At 36.6% G+C, this 20,130-nt stretch overlaps 2 protein-coding genes across 4 annotated transcripts; both read right to left on the bottom strand.

Annotated features, from left to right (window-relative positions):
* Nucleotides 1–379: 379 nt before the first annotated feature.
* On the bottom strand, nucleotides 380–16,203 carry LOC113143636 (CD48 antigen-like). Of its 3 annotated transcripts, none has more exons than XM_026329428.1 (6): nucleotides 16,193–16,203; nucleotides 15,025–15,079; nucleotides 14,576–14,893; nucleotides 13,149–13,415; nucleotides 12,807–12,938; nucleotides 380–479 (listed from the first exon to the last, which is right to left on the bottom strand). In XM_026329428.1, the coding sequence occupies exons 1-6, from the start codon at nucleotides 16,199–16,201 to the stop codon at nucleotides 391–393; spliced, it is 870 nt and encodes a 289-aa protein (XP_026185213.1). In that variant the 5' UTR covers nucleotides 16,202–16,203; the 3' UTR covers nucleotides 380–390. The 3 variants fall into 3 exon arrangements, with proteins under 3 accessions (XP_026185213.1, XP_026185211.1, XP_026185212.1); XM_026329426.1 differs by lacking the exon at nucleotides 16,193–16,203 and adding an exon at nucleotides 15,346–15,389; XM_026329427.1 differs by lacking the exons at nucleotides 380–479; nucleotides 16,193–16,203 and adding exons at nucleotides 12,103–12,526; nucleotides 15,346–15,389.
* A 1,902-nt stretch (nucleotides 16,204–18,105) lies between these two features.
* LOC113143638 (uncharacterized) lies at nucleotides 18,106–20,063 on the bottom strand. Its single transcript, XM_026329431.1, has 4 exons — nucleotides 19,998–20,063; nucleotides 19,100–19,411; nucleotides 18,678–18,809; nucleotides 18,106–18,463 (listed from the first exon to the last, which is right to left on the bottom strand). The coding sequence occupies exons 1-4, from the start codon at nucleotides 20,059–20,061 to the stop codon at nucleotides 18,366–18,368; spliced, it is 606 nt and encodes a 201-aa protein (XP_026185216.1). The 5' UTR covers nucleotides 20,062–20,063; the 3' UTR covers nucleotides 18,106–18,365.
* Between the last annotated feature and the right edge of the window lie 67 nt (nucleotides 20,064–20,130).

The following is a 20,130-nucleotide window of genomic DNA, read 5'->3' on the forward strand; positions in this document are numbered from 1 at the left end:
TCTGCACATACTACAGGACAGTGACACCCATTGACCAAGGAAATTTATGTTAAGCATGCCATTGTTGCTAGCAAAGTGACCTGGGTACAAGATTTGCAGCAAAGGTTGTTTTTGTATTTTGTTTTGTTTTTTTCCTGTAAAAATTTCTGCACTTAGTTATTAATGTAAAATATTTGATATTTGTTTGACCTCTGTGCTAATACATGAGGTTTTGGTGCTTAGTGAAAATTTGTTGAAGGGCTTAAGATTTGTATAGTCAACACAACCAAGACTAAAAACACTACAACACCAATATTAGCTTTATGCTTCTGTCAGAATGTCAGACCTTTTTGTTGGTAAGGTAAGGGTTTAGGCTAAGGTTAGGTAATGCGAAATGGTTTAGGGCGAAAGTTAAGTTGCATTTTGATGGGTGTTGGGTCTTGTTTTACTTCTGTAGGCTACTCTAACATCAGAGTAGATAATTTCATCTTCAGTGTTACCTGAAAGAAGTAAAAATAGGCATCAGGCATATTCCAACACACTATTAATATTGTATGGTAAAGACTTGTCAAATCAGTCAGTACTTTCTTCTGCCCTGCTACAGAATTGTAACATAACTAACATAATCATAAAAGAAACAACTTCAAACCCTTAACTAATGCGAAGTTTTACTAACTAATTTGGCAAAAAATTGCATCAATATCAATATGGTCCTCGGTGATACAGAGGGTAAGCTAAAGACATGACAATTGGAAAAATGGAAAAATGTCTTCCTCTTACCTTCATTTACAGTCTGGGGTCTTCTAGTGTGTGTGTGTGTGTGTGTGTGTGTGTGTGTGTGTGTGTGTGTGTATAAAGGTTATAGACATGTTATTTACGGAAGTTTATTTAAAAAAATAAAATAAAAAATTTAATACTTTACCTGTACAGCTTGTAAGGATGATAACTGTTTTTTTACTGCTGACATTGTTTTGAACATGACACGTTAAGTTTCCTGTGAGCTGTCCATATAACCTGATGGTAACACTCCTGAGACACAACTGGTTCTGACACTGGAGCTGAAAGACAAATACCTAGTCACATATACATGCAGTACCATCAACTGTGTGTTCTGTAAACTGCCATCTCTATGTATCTGTGTCACTATGTACTTGTATTCTAAAAATACATTTTGAGGCCTACATTTGTTTGAGACCCAGCTGATGGTCGGTCATTGGCCAATATCAGACCACCCTTGAATACTCGCTAATCTTTGTGCTGTCTCCTGCAGTGTCTCACAGCACATATTTTCAATTAGAAGCAGAAACTGGCTTGTGTTTCTTTTTTGAGTGACATATACAGACCTACATCAGCTGGTATGGAGAGTTATTCATGCATGTGCAGAATGTACATGCTGGTTGGCCTTTGGCTGTACTTTGTGGTTTGAGTGCCACCTGTTGGCCCAGACGAAGGTGACATTAGATGGTGCGACAGTCGGCCTTTGTTGCTGCTAGTTTTTTCATGTCAGCTTAGTGTGTATCTGTGCTTAAGTTTTAGTAAAATAATTTTTAACAAACTCTCATGGTAAAATTTTGCAAATACCTGTAAATTCTCAGTGTATGTTTCAGAACTGTGTACCATGGAAAAAAGAGTAGACAAATCAACACTTGCACCTAATATTTATACAAGTCTTAAAAATATTTAAAATATTGATATGAAAACTAGTGTATCTCCAGATATTACACAAAATGTGTATATAACCAATGCGTAAAAGATTTGTAATAAAATCCACAATGTTTGGAGTATTGATATAATAGTGCAGTTCTTTTTATAGTTACTTTGGAAAATATTTGAAAAATAAGATTTATATTCATAATGCTGATGCTTTGAAAACTTTAGGTAATGCAGTTACTGCTCCATTTAAAATGTACAGTTGTAGTTGTAGTACTATATTAAAATTTTACATATGTACATGTTACATACACAATATTTATATCTTCATTATTACTGAACATGAGCTGATCCTAAGAATCAACACTAAGTGAATGCCAAACTGGGCATATTTTCAACATTTAAAATAAAAGAAAAGCTGCCGAAATGTCAGTCCATCTTTGCTTTTACTATATTCACTAAAAATAGTCTGTAGTAAAATGGATTTGTAATAAATGCAAAATAGTAAATAATAACTTGGGCCTACAAGTGACAGTTTTTGTACCTATGCAGCAGAGTTTTTACATCTGATTTGTAAATGAATGTTATAGTTTATTTAAAGAAAATACTTAACCTTTTGGTCTTACCTTGTATTTCTATATGGATTTTGACTGTGCGCTGTAGTTTACCACCAGGAACGTCATGTATGTCCAGCTGGTAATCTCCGGAGTCTCCCTTTGTTGCATTGTTAAGCCTAAGTGTTCCATTTGAGTAGAATATAAGGCGATTCTTGAAATCATCCTTTATATCTGTTGTTTTATTAGTTGTCCTTAAAATAATATCGGTATTCTTTTTCAGACTTGTCTTTGTATTTCTTTGAGTGGGCAGGTGGAAAATCAGTGGCTTCCCAAGTTCTCCCAAACACTTATGATCTGCAGTTGTTTCAGATATATTGCAGTCCAAAGTCCCTGATAGAAATATCAGAAATATAAATAAATACTCATTAAGACATATTTCTCATTACTAGGGTAGACCATATAGTTTCAGTAGAACTACTACATCATTTCATTCATCTCAGTTGAAGGGAAAATCTTAACTATTGTATAGAGATGATTATTTAATGAGTAAATTATTTATTTTCAGCAGCAACCATTTACTGAATATTCAAGTCCATAGGTTTACTCGAAATTTGGTTTTAACTTATTTCTTTTATTACTGATAGTTTTGTGATAATGTCAATTATTTATTGGCATTATCATTCATGTTACAGTGGCAATATTGAACTACACACAATTGCTGTTAACTACACAGTTTGTAAGTGTTAGGATTGTACCTTTTACCAGAGATGTTGCCAGAGTTGCAATAATCATGTAGAAGAAAATCATTTTCTGTCAAAGAGAGCAGATTGTTAGAGCCTTGTTTTATCAGATTTGTTCTGGTTTACATGACAAAAATCAACAAATGAGAAGTTGTTCAGTACATTTATTATTATATCTATTATATATTTATTATTATCATGTTCATTATAAATAAGTTCATTTAGAAAAATCTATATATTTTTCTTTAAATAAATTTTCAATTATTTACTAGTGAAAAACTTTTTTCTGAACACTTTTAATATCAGCATTCGGAAAGTTCAATTTAAAATTTCACTTACCGCTTCTAAAACAGGCTGTTGACTGGTCTGAAATTTTCCACTGACTGCAGGGTGGTGTATTTCTGGTCTTTTGTGTTGCTCTGTGTTAACAAATTGAGGAAGTGTTTTTTGCCCTCACATTTCTGAATTGTAATACATTTCACAACGCACAAAGCTAACACTTTTAAACTTTATATTATACAGTTGTGATTTACATGAAATTTCTAGCATATGAGCTTTTCTTAATATTTTCAGAAATGAAAAAGTTTTCTGTGTAGTTGTGCTTTTAATGTATGGAGTCAGCAGTGACTGGGCACCTGGGCTTAAGTTTCCTTTTCTAAAATATCTCTGCAATATATGTAAGTCCACTATTCAAGATGCATCAAGATGTCAGTTTTTTGCTCAAAGTCATTTACCAGACCGTGGACACTGTGAATTCAAGCTGCCAGCTGTGGTTGTTGGTCGTAGACTTAATGCATAAGGAAGCAGAGTGTAGGGAGAGGATGAACGTGGACATCAGTCAGTAAAGTCGTTTAGTGTTTTTAACCAATGTGCAGCATTGATATTTCATGAAACGTCATCATTGACTGTCCACCAGAGAAATGTGACTATACATTCATCCAATTATCTTTTTATAGCACAGAAGAGATGATAGCTTTGAGTGATTTGCCATATACTTTGGCATTAGGCCTTACTTGTATTTTTGAATTCAAATGTAGTGCACATGTGCTGTAGTTGTGGTGTTATGCTACAGTTTGGCAGCTCAGTGACACTGGGTTCCTGCAGGTTATGTAGCACCACATTATCACCATATTTAGCTTGATGGTTTCCTCTATGAAGCCTGTAATACCTTTGCCATCTCTCAAAGAACAGCCACTATACTTTGACAGCAGATCACTGGTAAAGACATGGAGAAATTAGGGTGAAGGCAAGAAAGAATGTTTGTATACAGCATTGGATTGTAAAGTCAGTTATCTTCAATTGTTGTTATCTTTCATTATTTGATTAACTGTTGTGGCAAAATAATTATTATTCTAGAGGCTAGTAATAAAAAGAGTAAAAGTCCAAATTGTCTTTTAAGCTTTATTTTCTTGCAAGAAAAGGAGCATCACAAAGTACAGAGACACTTCACTGTATCTCCAGCTGCTCAGCTTCTGCTGGGCTGAGGGTTTCATGCAAACAATTGCTCTTGCTTCCCTTTTCTACTACAAAGATTATTCCCTAATGCAGTTACATCCCAAAAACATCCCAACTGTCTTATTTAACAGTTAGTCCTCCATCCTGGGCATACTGGGCGTGCCTTCTTGCACAAAAGGTTTGCTGTGTCCATCTAATAAGGATCAGGCAGCACATTAGAAGGTGCCACTAAGTGTCTGGTTTTCTGAACTTCTTTAACTCTTGTACCCATATGCTCATATCTATTTTTAACAATGTACTATACATTGCCATAGCCTGCAATGCTAAAAGTTGGCCCAAACTATTTAACCTCATGTTTGAGTTTTTTTTTTGTTTTTTGTTTTTTTTGTTTGTAACCACAGCTTCACAGTTTTTAAAAAAAAATGTTCCTGTTCTCATCTCTGCCTTAGCTGCTTCAACAGACCACTGTCAAAATAATAAGAAGAAAGGATAGAAGCTCACTGATGTACAGAAGTGGCCATGTTGTGGCAAACTGAAAAGATCAAATCAGCAGACTAAATTATTGTTACAACCCAATAAGGTCTAGGGGAAGTTTGAGGAAGTAACATATTTGTGCCAGATGTAAGAACGGCAAATTATATTTATTTACAGGTTAAGGAAACAAAAGGGACCTAGGGTCTCTTTACAATGTCGTACAGAAAACAGGGTCAGCACTGAAGATAAATGCTCTAACAAAAAAACCACATAGACATAAAGGAAATCCTAACACAAATCTGAAACTCCAGGTCTTAATAATCACAGTCAACATAGGAACCAACATAAGGAGAGTGGGGGGGCTGACTAGACCAACCCACACTACAGCACTCAAACGCTGTGTATGTAACCGAACAGAACAATGATAAAACTTATAAAGAAGTAACGCCAGCTAAAACCGCCATGCGGTGTACAAGCCTAGCGAACGCTGAGGACGCTAGGGAAACTAACACACAGAAGTCTGATGAAAGCTAATACACAGAAGTCTAAGCAAAACTAGTACACAGAAGTCTAAGGAAGAGAACCACACCACACCAAGGTGAACTGTCCATGGGTAAGGCACAGCCACCCCGAGCGGTGGAAACTACGGGGTCTAAATATGTAATGTGCTGAGGTGTGGATAGTTGATTGGTGGAAGGCTGGAGCGGTTGGCCAATCAGGCGAAAGAAGTGCGGACCATGGTTGATCGTCTTGCAGCAAACAAACCACAACAGCTCCCCCATCCGGTCGGAGGTAGTAGTTAAGGATGCCGAATTTTCTTAACCGTGGCGGCCCCAAACGGAACACACAGGAAAACAACAACACAAACGGAGGGGACGAGAAACAAGTAGGCCGGTGGCCGTAACAATTATATTATAGTTATTTCATCTATGACTTGATGCACCGTTTTCAAAGAGATAAAGAGATCCAGTCACCAATAATAATGCCATATGGCCTGATTGATACTCGCGTATTCTCATGATGTATTTATAGTAGGTATAAACATTAAAGGATAAACTTGCATTTGAGTTTATATATAAACCTACAAAATTCGAGTTATGCTGCCAGCTTGTAGGCTGAGGGAAAATGTAGGTACAGTATCTCACAGAAGTGAGTACACCCCTCACATTTATATAAATAGTTTATCATATCTTTTCATGTGACAACACTGAAGAAATGACGTTTTGCTACAATGTAAAGTAGTGATTGTACAGCTTGTATAACAGTGTAAATTTGCTGTCCCCTCAAATTAACTCAACACACAGCCATTGATGTCTAAACTGCTGGCAACAAAAGTGAGTACACCCCTAAGTGAAAATGTCCAAATTGGGCCCAAAGTGTCAATATTTTGTGACCACCATTATTTTCCAGCACTTCTGTAACCCTCTTGGGCATGGAGTTCACCAGAGCTTCACAGGTTGCCACTGGAATCCTCTTCCACTCCTCCATGATGACATCACAGAGCTGGTGGATGTTAGAGACCTTGCACTCCTCCACCTTCCGTTTGAGGATGCCCCACAGATGCTCAATAGGATTTAGGTCTGGAGACATGCTTGTCCAGTCCATCACCTTTACCCTCAGCGTCTTTAGCTAGGCAGTGGTCATCTTGGAGGTGTGTTTGGGGTCATTATAGTGCTGGAATACTGCCCTGTGGACCAGTCTCCGCAGGGAGGGGATCATTCTCTGCTTCAGTATTGTCACAGTACATGTTGGCATTCATGGTTCCCTCAATGAACTGTAGCTCCCCAGTGCCGGCAGCACTCATGCAGCCCCAGACCATGACACTGCCACGATCATGCTTGACTGTAGGCAAGACACACTTTTCTTTGTACTCCTCACGTGGTTGCCCACAGACACACTTGACACCATCTGAACCAAATACGTTTATCTTGGTCTCATCACAGGACATGGTTCCAGTAATCCATGTCCTTAGTCTGCTTGTCTTCAGCAAACTGTTTGCGGGCTTTCTTGTGCATCATCTTTAAAAGGCTTCCTTCTGGGACGACAGCCATGCAGACCAATTTGATGCAGTGTGCTGCGTATGGTCTGAGCACTGACAGGCTGACCCCCCACCCCTTGAACCTCTGCAGCAATGCTGGCAGCACTCATACGTCTATTTCCCAAAGACAACCTCTGGATATGACGCTGAGCACGTGCACTCAACTTCTTTGGTCGACCATGGCGAGGCCTGTTCTGAGTGGAACCTGTCCTGTTAAACCGCTGTATGGTCTTGGCCACCGTGCTGCAACTCAGTTTCTGGGTCTTGGCAATCTTCTTATAGCCTAGGCCATCTTTATGTAGAGCAACAATTCTTTTTTTCAGATCCTCTGAGAGTTCTTTGCCATGAGGTGCCATGTTGAACTTCCAGTGACCAGTATGAGAGACTGAGAGCAATAACACCAAATTTAACACACCTACTCCCCATTCACACCTGAAACCTTGTAACACTAACAAGTCACATGACACCGGGGAGGGAAAATGGCTAATTGGACCCAATTTGGACATTTTCACTTAGGGGTGTACTCACTTTTGTTGCCAGCGGTTTAGACATTAATGGGTTAAAATGAGTTATTTTGAGGGGACAGCGAATTTATACTGTTATACAAGCTGTACACTCACTACTTTACATTGTAGCAAAGTATCATTTCTTCAGTGTTGTCACATGAAAAGATATGATAAACTATTTACAAAAATGTGAGGGGTGTACTCACTTCTGTGAGATACTGTATATATGAAGGTAATGATACCCTGACATTAAAGGATAAACTTGCATTTGAGTGTATATATAAAGCTACAAAATATGCTGCCAGCTTGTAGGCTGAGGGATATTGAGTAGGTGTGTTCTTCTATATATGAATGTAATGATACCATGATGTGACATTTTCAAAGACTTGTTGTGGAAAAGATGCTTCATCTTGTATCTAAAGTTAGCAGCCACACTGAAACTAAATTAAATTTGTAACAGCTTGAGCTTTGTCTCGTTAGACGTTAGGACTTTTTGCATCCCCTTGTGGTCAGAACTGATCATTACATTGCTTGCAGCTTGTTTCAGTTTCTGACAGTGTTCATCCTCCAGATATCATCCATGACATTTATTTTTTGGTAAAATGTTACTGACAGCTAGTTACAGGGTATTTAAACAATATCACTCAAGGTCATGCTGTCATATCTTCAGCTTTGTGATATCGTCTGCACCAGGCCGCTAGTTGAGTGGCTACGTTTCCATCACATCTGTGCTGATTTTTAGTACAACAGCGAGTACTGTGTGATATAACCTCTGTGCATGGCTGTAGGCTTTGGACTTACAGTCTCAAGTGCAGTGGGCGTACCAGTTTTTGGATGCTTGCTGTCTATGCTTGTCTATCAATAACAATGACAGGTTTTCTGTCATGTCTAAAAGATCTGCCCAACATCAGTGTTGTCCACCGAATTGTCAACATGCTGTCATCAGCATCCACCAGCGAGTGGGCAAGATTTTAAACTTTACATTTCAAGCTACAGTCATAATTATGAAGGTGAATAGTTAATATTATGATATTATCTAGTGTGATGTTGGGGAAAGTTTTGTTTATAAAATAGACACAGATGCTAGCTGTATGTATTTTATACTAACATGATTTTGTATTCTGACCTCTGTTATATTTACCTACGCAGACATATGTCTTCTTTTTTTTTTAATCAGATATTTTTCATCCTTTGTCAGTTCAATCTCTGCATTTACTGTATTTGGCAGGTGAAAAGCAACAGCTGTCCTACTGTTCCAAAATATTGTCCAACTCCAGTACAGTACAAATAAATGTCATAGAACAGTGTTTTATTTCTGTAGGGGAATGAAAGGGGTACTATACACTATTTTTTTATTTAGTAATTTTGTTTTGTACTACAAAAGTCATATTTTTACTGTGAATATATATTCACAGTATAAGATCATTTCACTGCCATTCTTTGTAGACCTGATTTTTTTTTTTTTTTTTTTTTTAATTTTTTTACTGCAATATTGTCTCTGTGCTTTTAACTGTAGCAATTTTTTACCTTTTGCCAGAGCTGCTGTTGCCAGAGTGGTGATGATGTAGATAAGTCATTGTCTTTTTTCATTTATATTTTTGGGAATTGAGAGGTGGTCTATAGATTCTGTCCTCGACCAGTGCCAGTGACCAAAAATTCAAACAAGTGGATTTGAGTTAAAAAAAAAAAACAACAAAAAAACCTGAAATAAAAAAGCTGGAAAAAAACTGTCTGCTGTCTGCCAGGCCTGTACAGTAAAATCCTGAGCCTAAATGGAGAATAAAAGCTGCAGCTGTGGAAGCAGCAGGCAGTCAGACAAAGTAAAGGAGTCATTTTCCAAATCAAGGCCAACTCACCAGACTGCTGCAGTTGTATGGCAGTTTCTCTTGGCTAAGAACTGGCTTACTTGTGTATCTATTGTTATTTGGTGACTTAAGAGTGTATTTGAGGTCTCTTTATATCTGGTCTAAATAGAAATGAGAACTACAACACACTGTACAGTACAGATACTTATAAACAGCTTTTTCTTGGTTGTATTGTTTTATTTAATGTTTTATATGTAAAAACAAGAACAGAAAAATATAATGCAGTCTTTTGCACACCACTGTTTCTGCACATACTACAGGAAAGTGACAGTCACCTATTGACCAACTCAAATTTATGTTAAGTATGCCATTTTTGCTACTGTAGGAAAGGTTTTTTTTTTTCAGTAAAATTTTCTGCATTTAGTTATTAATGTCAAATATTTGATATTTGTTTGACCTCTGTGCTAATACATGAAGTTTTTGGTGTTTAGTGAAACTTTTTTTATGGCTTAAGGTTTGTATAATCAATACAGTGATGACTAAAAAAAACTACAACACCGATATTAGCTTTATGCTTCTGTCAGAATTTCAGATGTTTTTGTTGGTAAGGTAAGGGTTTAGGCTAAGGTTTATTTGCATAATGTTTAGGGCGAAGGTTAAGTTGCATTTTGAATGATGTTAGGTGTCGTTTTACCTGTGTAAGTTACTCTAACATGTAGGTAGGAAGGTGGGAAGTCTATATCTGGTTACCTGTGATAAGCTTTGGCTCCATCCTGTGGTCAGTGATGATCATTACATTATTCAAGCTAAAATTTTGTGCCCTCTGCTCTGATTGTTTTTACAATTACTACCAGAGTCCAGATACTCCACGTCAGCTATGACTTTTCTTAACTACAAACCAATGTAAGTGTATCCATTCTCTCTTGATGCAATACTTAAACATATTCTGTAATTTTAAATTATAGTTCAACTCAAAGTATATATAGTTCAGAATCAAATCATTATGTTCATAGATTAACATTTTTCCTAATGAACAGATGCCAGGACTCTTTGTGTTATATCTGGGTATCCGCGTGGTCTTAAAAAGTATTAAAAGTTGATAAATCAATTTTGGGAAAATTAAGGGCCTTAAAAAGTATTAAAAGTTCTTAATCGCAATTTTATGAGGTATTAAATTTTATTGGTATCAAAATGTTGTCCACAGAGAATGCAAAATATAAGTTAATGTGGTAATTTTTCTCTCCACAATATAAAACAATATTCACGGCACTCGGACTGACTGCTCGACTTGGGCTGTGTACACGTGACCTTACGTACTATTTTGCTACAAATGCACGTTACGTGACGTCCTCCTACCCGCGAAACACGCTCAGTATAAGAAGAAGAAAAAGAAGACATGCGAGATGGGGAAATGTAAGTTTGCAGACTCCTGGTTGGAAACGGAAGAATTTAAACAATGGTTGAAGCCTGTTCCTCAGAACAACCGGGAGGGTTACTGTACCTACTGTAAGAAAAAGATTAGCGTCGCCTCGATGGGCGTCAGCGCTATCAAGTCACACATGAACAGCGGTAGACACAAGGCTGCTGTTGGACGAAGGGAGCAGCAGCAGTTGTCTATTGCAGGTTTCTGTGCTTCGCCCGCGATACCTATCACTACAGCGGAGCTAGCCAAAACAACCAACATCACGACAGTGGCCTCTGCTCTGTCATCTGCCGACATCAGGGCGGCACTGAGTGGCACACCAAAGTTGTGCGCGGAGGTTCTGTTAGTGCCAAAGAAACTACGCTTTCAAATCGTTTCAAATTAAATAATTGTAATGAATATTAATGAACAAAATAATAGTAATGAAATTAACACATTATTAATTACTTATTTAATTGCTCCAATTGTAGGTGATGTCATTGTCCAGCAGTTTGAGAGCTTTCTCACTGTTGAGGCTAGAGATGAGCGCTTCCTCTCCTTTCAGCCACTGCAGCAGCGGGTGGATGTGTTCCTCCACTCAGCACTCAGCAAGTCTTACCCTGAGGTGTCAAGGGTTCTGTCAGACCCTTTTACTTCTCTCCCATGGACAAGCCACAGTAGAGAGAGGATTCTCAGTCAACAAGCAAGTTGAAACCTGCAACATCCTCGAAGAGTCAATGGAGGCTCTAAGGTTGATTTGTGACAAGGTCAGTGTTTGTGGAGGCATTCTAAAGGTACCTTTGACCAAGGAGCTCCTGGATTCTGTAGCTTCTGCGAGATCAAAGTACAGGATTTACTTGGAAGAGCAACGGAAAAAGAAAGAGACTGCAATGGAGAACCTTAAGAGGAAAGCAGCGGAAGATGAGCTAGAACAGCTGAAAAAGAAGAGAAACGTTTTAAGAGACGTGTGCCAGACACTACAAAACGATCACCAAATCTAACACCTTGAGAAGAAGACAAAAAGAAAAACTCAATGAGTTGGTGCAAACTGAAAAGTTGGTGGAATGCAAAGCAAATGAACTGAGGTGCATGTATTGAGTTTTGATCAGAATTGATCATTGTTCAAATTTCTGCTGTGAAAAGATTCTTGTGGCATTATATATATTTTAATAAACTTTATCCTTGGTTTAAGTTATTTTTTTCAAGCTTTGTTTCTTCCCAGCTCATCTCAGTTGTTGTATGTGCTGTTGCTCTATAGATTTAGTTGCAAACTACATCTGATTAAGTTAAATGGTGTGTTGCTGATTATAGCTTGAAGTGGCGATGAGGTCTTAAAATATATTGTGAGGGTCTTTAAAAAGTCTTAAAAAGGTATTGAAATTAACCTTTGGATTCCTGCATTTACCCTGTATATGTAAAAACAAGAACAGAAAAATATAATGCAGTCTTTTGCACACCACTGTTTGCACGTACTACAGGACAATGACACCCGTTGACCAAGGAAATTTATGTTAAGCATGCCATTGTTGCTACTGTAGCAGTTTTTTTTTGTTTTGTTTTGTTTTTTTTGTTTTTTTTTTGTGTTTTTCTGTAAAATTTTCTGCATTTAGTTATTAATGTAAAATATTTGATATTTGTTTGACCTCTGTGCACATGAGGTTTTGGTGCTTTTTTTTATAGGGCTTAAGATTTGTATAATCAACACAATGAAGACTAAAAACACTACAACACCGATATTAGCTTGATGCTTTTGTCAGAATTTCAGATGTTTTTGTTGGTAAGTTAAGGGTTTAGGCTAAGGTTAGGTAATGCGTAATGTTTAGGGCGAAAGTTAAGTTGCATTTTGATGGGTGTTGGGTCTGGTTTTACTTCTGTAGGTTATTATAACATCAGAGTAGATAATTTCATCTTCAGTGTTACCTGAAAGAAGTAAAAATAGGCATCAGGCATATTCCAACACACTATTAATATTGTATGGTAAAGACTTGTCAAATCAGTCAGTACTTTCTTCTGCCCTACTACAGAATTGTAACATAACTAACATAATCATAAAAGAAACAACTTCAAACCCTTAACTAATGCGAAGTTTTACTAACTAATTTGGCAAAAAATTGCATCAATATCAATATGGTCCTCAGTGAGACAGAGGGTAAGCTAAAGACAAGAGAATTGGAAAAATGGGAAAATGTCTTCCTCTTACCTTCATTTACAGTCTGGGGTCTTCTTTTCATATTTAAATGTTTGATACCAAAATACAGAGCCAAAAGGAGAAGCAGAATGGAAACACTTGGTATCACAGCTGCAATCACAGGTGAGGGGAGAGAAATGGAACCTAGAGAACACACATGTGAACCCAAATTAGTGTGTGTGTGTGTGTGTGTGTGTGTGTGTGTGTGTGTGTGTGTGTGTGTGTGTGTGTGTGTGTGTGTGTGTGTGTGTGTGTGTGTGTGTGTGTGTGTGTGTGTGTGTGTGTGTAAAGGTTATAGATGTTATTTACGGAAGTTTATTTAAAAAAATAAAAATAAAAAATTTAATACTTTACCTGTACAGCTTGTAAGGATGATAAATGTTCTTTTACTGCTGACATTGTTTTGAACATGACACGTTAAGTTTCCTGTGAGCTGTCCATATAACCTGATGGTAACACTGTGATGATGATGTTCAGTTGTATTCCCAGGTGTACTCTGTATCAATAGGTTATTGTCCAGAGTCAAAGTGAGATGTACTTTATCTCCTTTGGAGGAGCAGCTCACTTTCTTCTGTTCTGTTGACAAACACTCCTGAGACACAACTGGTTCTGACACTGGAGCTGAAAGACAAATACCTAGTCACATATACATGCAGTACCATCAACTGTGTGTTCTGTAAACTGCCATCTCTATGTATCTATTTCACTATGTACTTCCATTCTAGAAATACATTTTGAGGCCTACATTTGTTTGAGACCCAGCTGATGGTCGGTCATTGGCCAATATCAGACCACCCTTGAATACTCGCTAATCTTTGTGCTGTCTCCTGCAGTGTCTCACAGCACATATTTTCAATTAGAAGCAGAAATTGGCTTGTGTTTCTTTTTTGAGTGACATATACAGACCTACATCAGCTAGTATGGAGAGTTATTCATGCATGTGCAGAATGTACATGCTGGTTGACCTTTGGCTGTACTTTGTGGTTTGAGTGCCACTTGTTGGCTCAGATGAAGGTGACATTAGATGGTGCGACAGTCGGCCTTTGTCGCTGCTGGTTTTATTAATTTTTTTTATTATTCTTTTTTTCCCCATGTCAGCTTAGTGTGTATCTGCGCTTAAGTTTCAGTACATTTTTTTTATGAACAAACTTTACAACAAACAAACTGAATTTTGCGAACACCTATAAATTCTCAGTGTATGTTTCAGAACTGTGTACTATGAAAAAAAGTAGACAAATCATTTGCACCTATCGTATTTACTTATAATACCTAAAAGTATTATAGGTATGATATGAAAACTAGTGTATTTCCAGATGTTACACAAAATATGTATATAACCAGTGCATAAAAGTTTTGTAATAAAATCCACAATGTTGTGCAATATTTGGAGTATTGATATAATAGTGCAATTCTATTTATAGTTACTTTTGAAAATATTTTAAAAATGCTATGAAAACTTTAGGTAATGCAGTTACTGCTCCATTTAAAATGTACCATAGTAGTTGTAGTACTAGTTTAAAATGTTACATACATACATGTTACATACATAATATTTATATCTTCATTATTACTGAACATGAGCTGATCAGCACTGAGTGAATGCCAAACAGGGCATATTTTCAACATCAACTAAAATTAAGTGCTGAAATGTCTGTATAAAATAATATAAAATAATCTGTAGTAAAACATATTTGTAATAAAATTCACAAATATATGTTATAGTTTAGGACAATACTTAAAAAATAACAAAAAAATATAACGTTTAATGTTTTTGGCCTTACCTTGTATTTCTAGGGAGATGTTGATTATGTGCAATAGTATTCCATCAGTAGAGCTGTATGTTTCCAGCTTGTAATCTCCAGAGTCTCTCTTTGTTGTGTTGTAAAGCCTAAATGTTCCATTTGGAAAGAATGCAAAGTCATTCCTGTATTTATTGATAAGCACCTTTGTGTTATCAGTTACCATGAAAATCATATTTCTATTCTTTTTCAGACTTGTCTTATTTCTTTGAGGGGGTAGGTGGAAAATCAGTGGCTCGCCAAGTGCTCCAAAGCACTGCTGATCTGCAATAGTATCAGATATATTGCAGTCCGAAGCCCCTGATAGAAATATAAATAAAATACTAATCAAAACATTTTTTTTAGTTACTAGGTTAGTTTTCGTTAGTTACAGTGGCAATATTGAGCTGCACACATTTGCTGTTAACTACACAGTTTGTAAGTGATTGTACCTTTTGCCAGAGATGTTGCCAGAGTTGCAATGACCATGTAGAAGAAAATCATTTTCTGTCAAAGAGAGCAGATTGTTAGAGCCTTGATTTATCAGATTTCTTCCAGATACATGACAAAAAACAACAAATGAGAAGTTGTTCAGTACATTTATTATTATATCTATTATATATATTTGTAATTATTATCATGTTCATTTGAAAACAGTTTTAGAGAAAAATGTATATATTTTTCTTAAATTCTCAATTATTTACTAGTGAAAAACTTTTTTTCTAAACATTTAATATCAGCATTAAGAAAGTTCAATTTAAAATTTCACTCACTGCTTTTACCATAGGCTGTTTTCTGTGTGGGTTATTGACTGGTCTGAAATTTTCCACTGACTGCAGGGTGGTGTATTTCTGGTCTTTTGTGTTGCTCTGTGTTAACAAATTGAGGAAGTGTTTTTTGCCCTCACATTTCTGAATTGTAATACATTTCACAACGCACAAAGCTAACACTTTTAAACTTTATATTATACAGTTGTGATTTACATGAAATTTCTAGCATATGAGCTTTTCTTAATATTTTCAGAAATGAAAAAGTTTTCTGTGTAGTTGTGCTTTTAATGTATGAAGTCAGCAGTGACTGGGCACCTGGGCTGCAGTTTCCTTTTTTAAAATATCTCTGCAATATATGTAAGTCCACTATTCAAGATGCATCAAGATGTCAGTTTTTTGCTCAAAGTCATTTACCAGACCGTGGACACTGTGAATTCAAGCTGCCAGCTGTGGTTGTTGGTCGTAGACTTAATGCATAAGGAAGCAGAGTGTAGGGAGAGGATGAACATGGACATCAGTCAGTAAAGTCGTTTAGTGTTTTTAACCAATGTGCAGCATTGATATTTCATGAAACAAGTCATCATTGACTGTCCACCAGAGAAATGTGACTATACATTCATCCAATTATCTTTTTATAGCACAGAAGAGATGATAGCTTTGAGTGATTTGCCATATACTTTGGCATTAGGCCTTACTTGTATTTTTGAATTCAAATGTAGTGCACATGTGCTGTAGTTGTGGTGTTATGCTACAGTTTGACAGCTCAGTGACACTGGGTTCCTGCAGGTTATGTAGCACCATGTTATCACCATATTTAGCTTGATGGTTTCCTCTATGAAGCCTGTAATACCTTTGCCATCTCTCCAAGAACAGCCACTATACTTTGACAGCAGATCACTGGTAAAGACATGGAGAAATTAGGGTGAAGGCAAGAAAGAATGTTTTTATACAGCATTGGATTGTAAAGTCAGTTATCTTCAATTGTTATCTTTCATTATTTGATTAACTGTTGTGGCAAAATATTGATTATTCTAGAGGCTAGTAATAAAAAGAATAAATGCCAAATTGTCTTTTAAGCTTTATTTTCTTGCAAGAAAAGGGGCAGCACAAAGTACAGAGACACTTCACTGAATTTGAAGTTTCTCAGCTTCTGCTGGGCTGAGGGTTTCATGCACACAATTGCTCTTGCTTCCCTTTTCTACTACAAAGATTATTCCCTAATGCAGTTACATCCCAAAAACGGCCTCTCGGCAGAAGTCAGTGAGAATGCGGTTCGTGGTTTCCTGCAGCAAGAGACAGGTTATACCCCCAAGTTATATCCCAAAAACTTAGTCTTCTTTAACAGTTAAGTCTCCATCCTGGGCATGCTGGGCGTGCCTTCTTGTACCAAAGGTTTGCTGTGTCCATCTAATAAGGATCAGGCAGCACATTAGAAGGTGCCACTAAGTGTCTGGTTTTCTGAACTTCTTTAAATCTTGTACCCATATGCTCATATCTATTTTTAACAATGTACTGTACATTTGCCATAGCCCGCAATGCTAAAAGTTAGTGGAAACTATTTAACCTCGTGTGTGTTTTTTTTTTTTATTTGTAACTACAGCTTCATTTTTTTTTCTTTTTTCTGTTCTCATCACTGCCTTAGCTGCTTCGACAGACCACTGTCAAAATAAGAAGAAAGGATAGAAGCTCACGGATGTACAGAAGTGGCCATGTTGTGGCAAACTGAAAAGATCAAATCAGCAGACTAAATTATATTTTAGTTATTTCATCTATGACTTGATGCACCGTTTTCAAAGTTGGCAAGAGATCCAGTCACCAATAGTAATGCTCTATGGCCTGATTGATACTCGCGTATTCTCATGATGTATTTATAGTAGGTATAAACATTAAAGGATAAACTTGCATTTGAGTGTATATATAAAGCTACAAAATTCGAGTTATGCTGCCAGCTTGTAGGCTGAGGGAAAATGAGTAGGTGTGTTCTTCTATATATGAATGTAGTGATACCATGATGTGAAATTTTCAAAGACTTGTTGTGGAAAAGATACTTCATCTTGTATCTAAAGTTAGCAGCCACACTGAAACTAACTTAAATTTGTAACAGCTTGAGCTTTGTCTTGTTACACGTTAGGACTTTTTGCATCCCTTTGTGGTCGGAACTGATCATTATGTTGCTTGCAGCTTGTTTCAGTTTCTGACAGTGTTCATCCTCCAGATATCATCCATGACATTTATTTTTTGGTAAAATGTTACTGACTGCTAGTTACAGGGTATTTAAACAATATCACTCAAGGTCATGCTGTCATATCTTCAGCTTTGTGATATCGTCTGCACCAGGCCGCTAGTTGAGTGGCTACGTTTCCATCACATCTGTGCTGATTTTTAGTGCAACAGTGAGTACTGTGTGATATAACCTCTGTGCATGGCTGTAGTCTTTGGACTTACAGTCTCAAGTGCAGTGGGCGTACCAGTTTTTGGATGCTTGCTGTCTATGCTTGTCTATCAATAACAATGACAGGTTTTCCGTTATGTCTAAAAGATCTGGCCAACATCAGTGTTGTCCACCGAATTGTCAACATGCTGTCATCAGCATCCACCAGCGAGTGGGCAAGATTTTAAACTTTACATATCACTATTTAAATACAGTTAAGATTTATAAAGTTTGTTTAAAACAAACAAACAAAACACAACAAAATCGTTCAAAATTACTACATAAGTGATCATGTTTAAGAAGCAAATGAAGGAATGGTTGAAAGATTTTACAAAATAGCTGATTACAGTAAAACAGGCCATAGTGCAGTGTACTGTACGAATAACAAGCATCTTAACCTCCTGGGAGTTTAGTTGTCCAGTTTGGTGTTTGCAGAGTAATGTTGAGGAATTGGAAAGAGGTTTGGACTTCGTTACACAATAGTGACCTTAACATGTTATGTAGTAAAATAATACATATACATATAGCATATACATAGCATATCCCTACATATATAGTAATTATCTCATCATATACTGTATTTATTGTCAGGTTAAGGTTGAGTGACATTGTGACGTGAGTTGCGTGTGGTTTTCTTCATGTTGCGCATCACTCTAACATCTGTATAGACAACTTCACTTTCACAGTTATCTGGAAAATAAAAACAGATGTTTAATTATTTTTAAGTGTTAACATAAAGACATATTTTTAACCCCTTTGAAGCAAAACTACAATAGTATTTTCACTGATAAATAGATGTAGCTGTCTGAATCACAGAAAAAAAATAAGATCCATGGTAACATAATTTCTTTCAGTAGGTTCTTATTCAGACAGATGAAGACATGGGAGAATATTTTTCACTTACCCCTTTTAGGATTTGTGGTTCTTGGTTTCTTATTAAATTTTTTTATACCAAGACACAGAGCCACAAGGAGAAGCAGAATGACAACACCAGCTATCACAGCCACAGTCACAACAGGGGAGAAGGAAACAAAAACTAGAAAATACAAACATTAAGCTAAATTAGATGACACATTGACACTGACATGTTTCAATTTCAAAACTACCAAAATCTCTCCCAAATACTACATTCTTCCTTTCCAGATACTGAAGGATGCTTTTCTACATGAGAGCAGCATAGTTTGTGAAGTGTGGGTATTTAGTGAGATGCCCTCTATATGTGTCCTGACATCTGGCTAAAAACTTTAAAGTTTATTTGTAACAATATACATTAAATTAAATTAGCTAGATAGAAGCTAATACTGAGTCGCTCTTTAAGTACTGTACCTTTGCAGTCTGCCAGGTGAATAATTGTTTCATGTTGGCTGACGTTGTTCCAAACATTACACATCAGGCTTCCTGTCAGCTCACCATGTAAGCTGACGGTAATATTTGAAACACTGAATCCGTCTTGTTTAGCTGGTGACTTTATCCTTGCTGTCCAGTTACTTGGAGAGAGGGTGTGATTTATGGTTTGTACCAGTAACTGTCCATCCAAACTCAAAATGAACTCAGCTCCTTCTCCTTCAGAGGAGCAACTGACCTCCCTCTGTTCTGGTGACAGACATATCTGGGACATGGCTGGCTCTGACACAGGAGCTGAAACACAAACATATACTCGCATGTACAGTGAAATAAAATGTGATTCAAACTGCCTCTGTAAATTGCAGAGTCATATTTCTTCTATAATCTAATTTATCTTTAAACTTTTGGAAAGGTTTTAGGCCTGAAACATCTGTTGTGCAGCATTAAAATGGCACATCAGAAAATGAACTGGGATTTACTATAAGTTATTAAATAATTCTCAGTGTTCGAACAATGTCCTGTTTCATAATCTTTGTTGCAGTGTACATCAGGGCTAGATGATGAAATAAAGAATCATAAGCTTGCCTCTATTGCATTTTTCATTATGTTTAATGAAATCTAGTCAACCTTTCTTCGTAGTTCATTCACGAAGTTACTTTAATGTTGCGCATACTTTCTTTTTGTCTTCTCTACTAAAAGCAAAATACTTATTCTTCTAAGGAACTAAAAAAAATAGAGATATAAAATTTATAAAAACAATTAAAAAGGAATATATATATATATATATATATATATAGATTTAATACAAATATATAAAAGATGCCACCTTATCTTTACAGTAACGGTTGCTCCATTAAATTTTGTACAATTTTTAATCTACCTTGTATTTCTAGATGAACTTTGGATTTTTTCAGTAGAACTCCCTTAGAGTCAAATTCTTCCATCGTATAATGTTTCTTCTTTGCATTTCCGAGATTGAATATTCCACTGGCAAGGAGGTCAGGCTGATTCTG

This window comes from Mastacembelus armatus, chromosome 14, assembly GCF_900324485.2.
Source record: "Mastacembelus armatus chromosome 14, fMasArm1.2, whole genome shotgun sequence".
Taxonomy (NCBI): domain Eukaryota; kingdom Metazoa; phylum Chordata; class Actinopteri; order Synbranchiformes; family Mastacembelidae; genus Mastacembelus; species Mastacembelus armatus.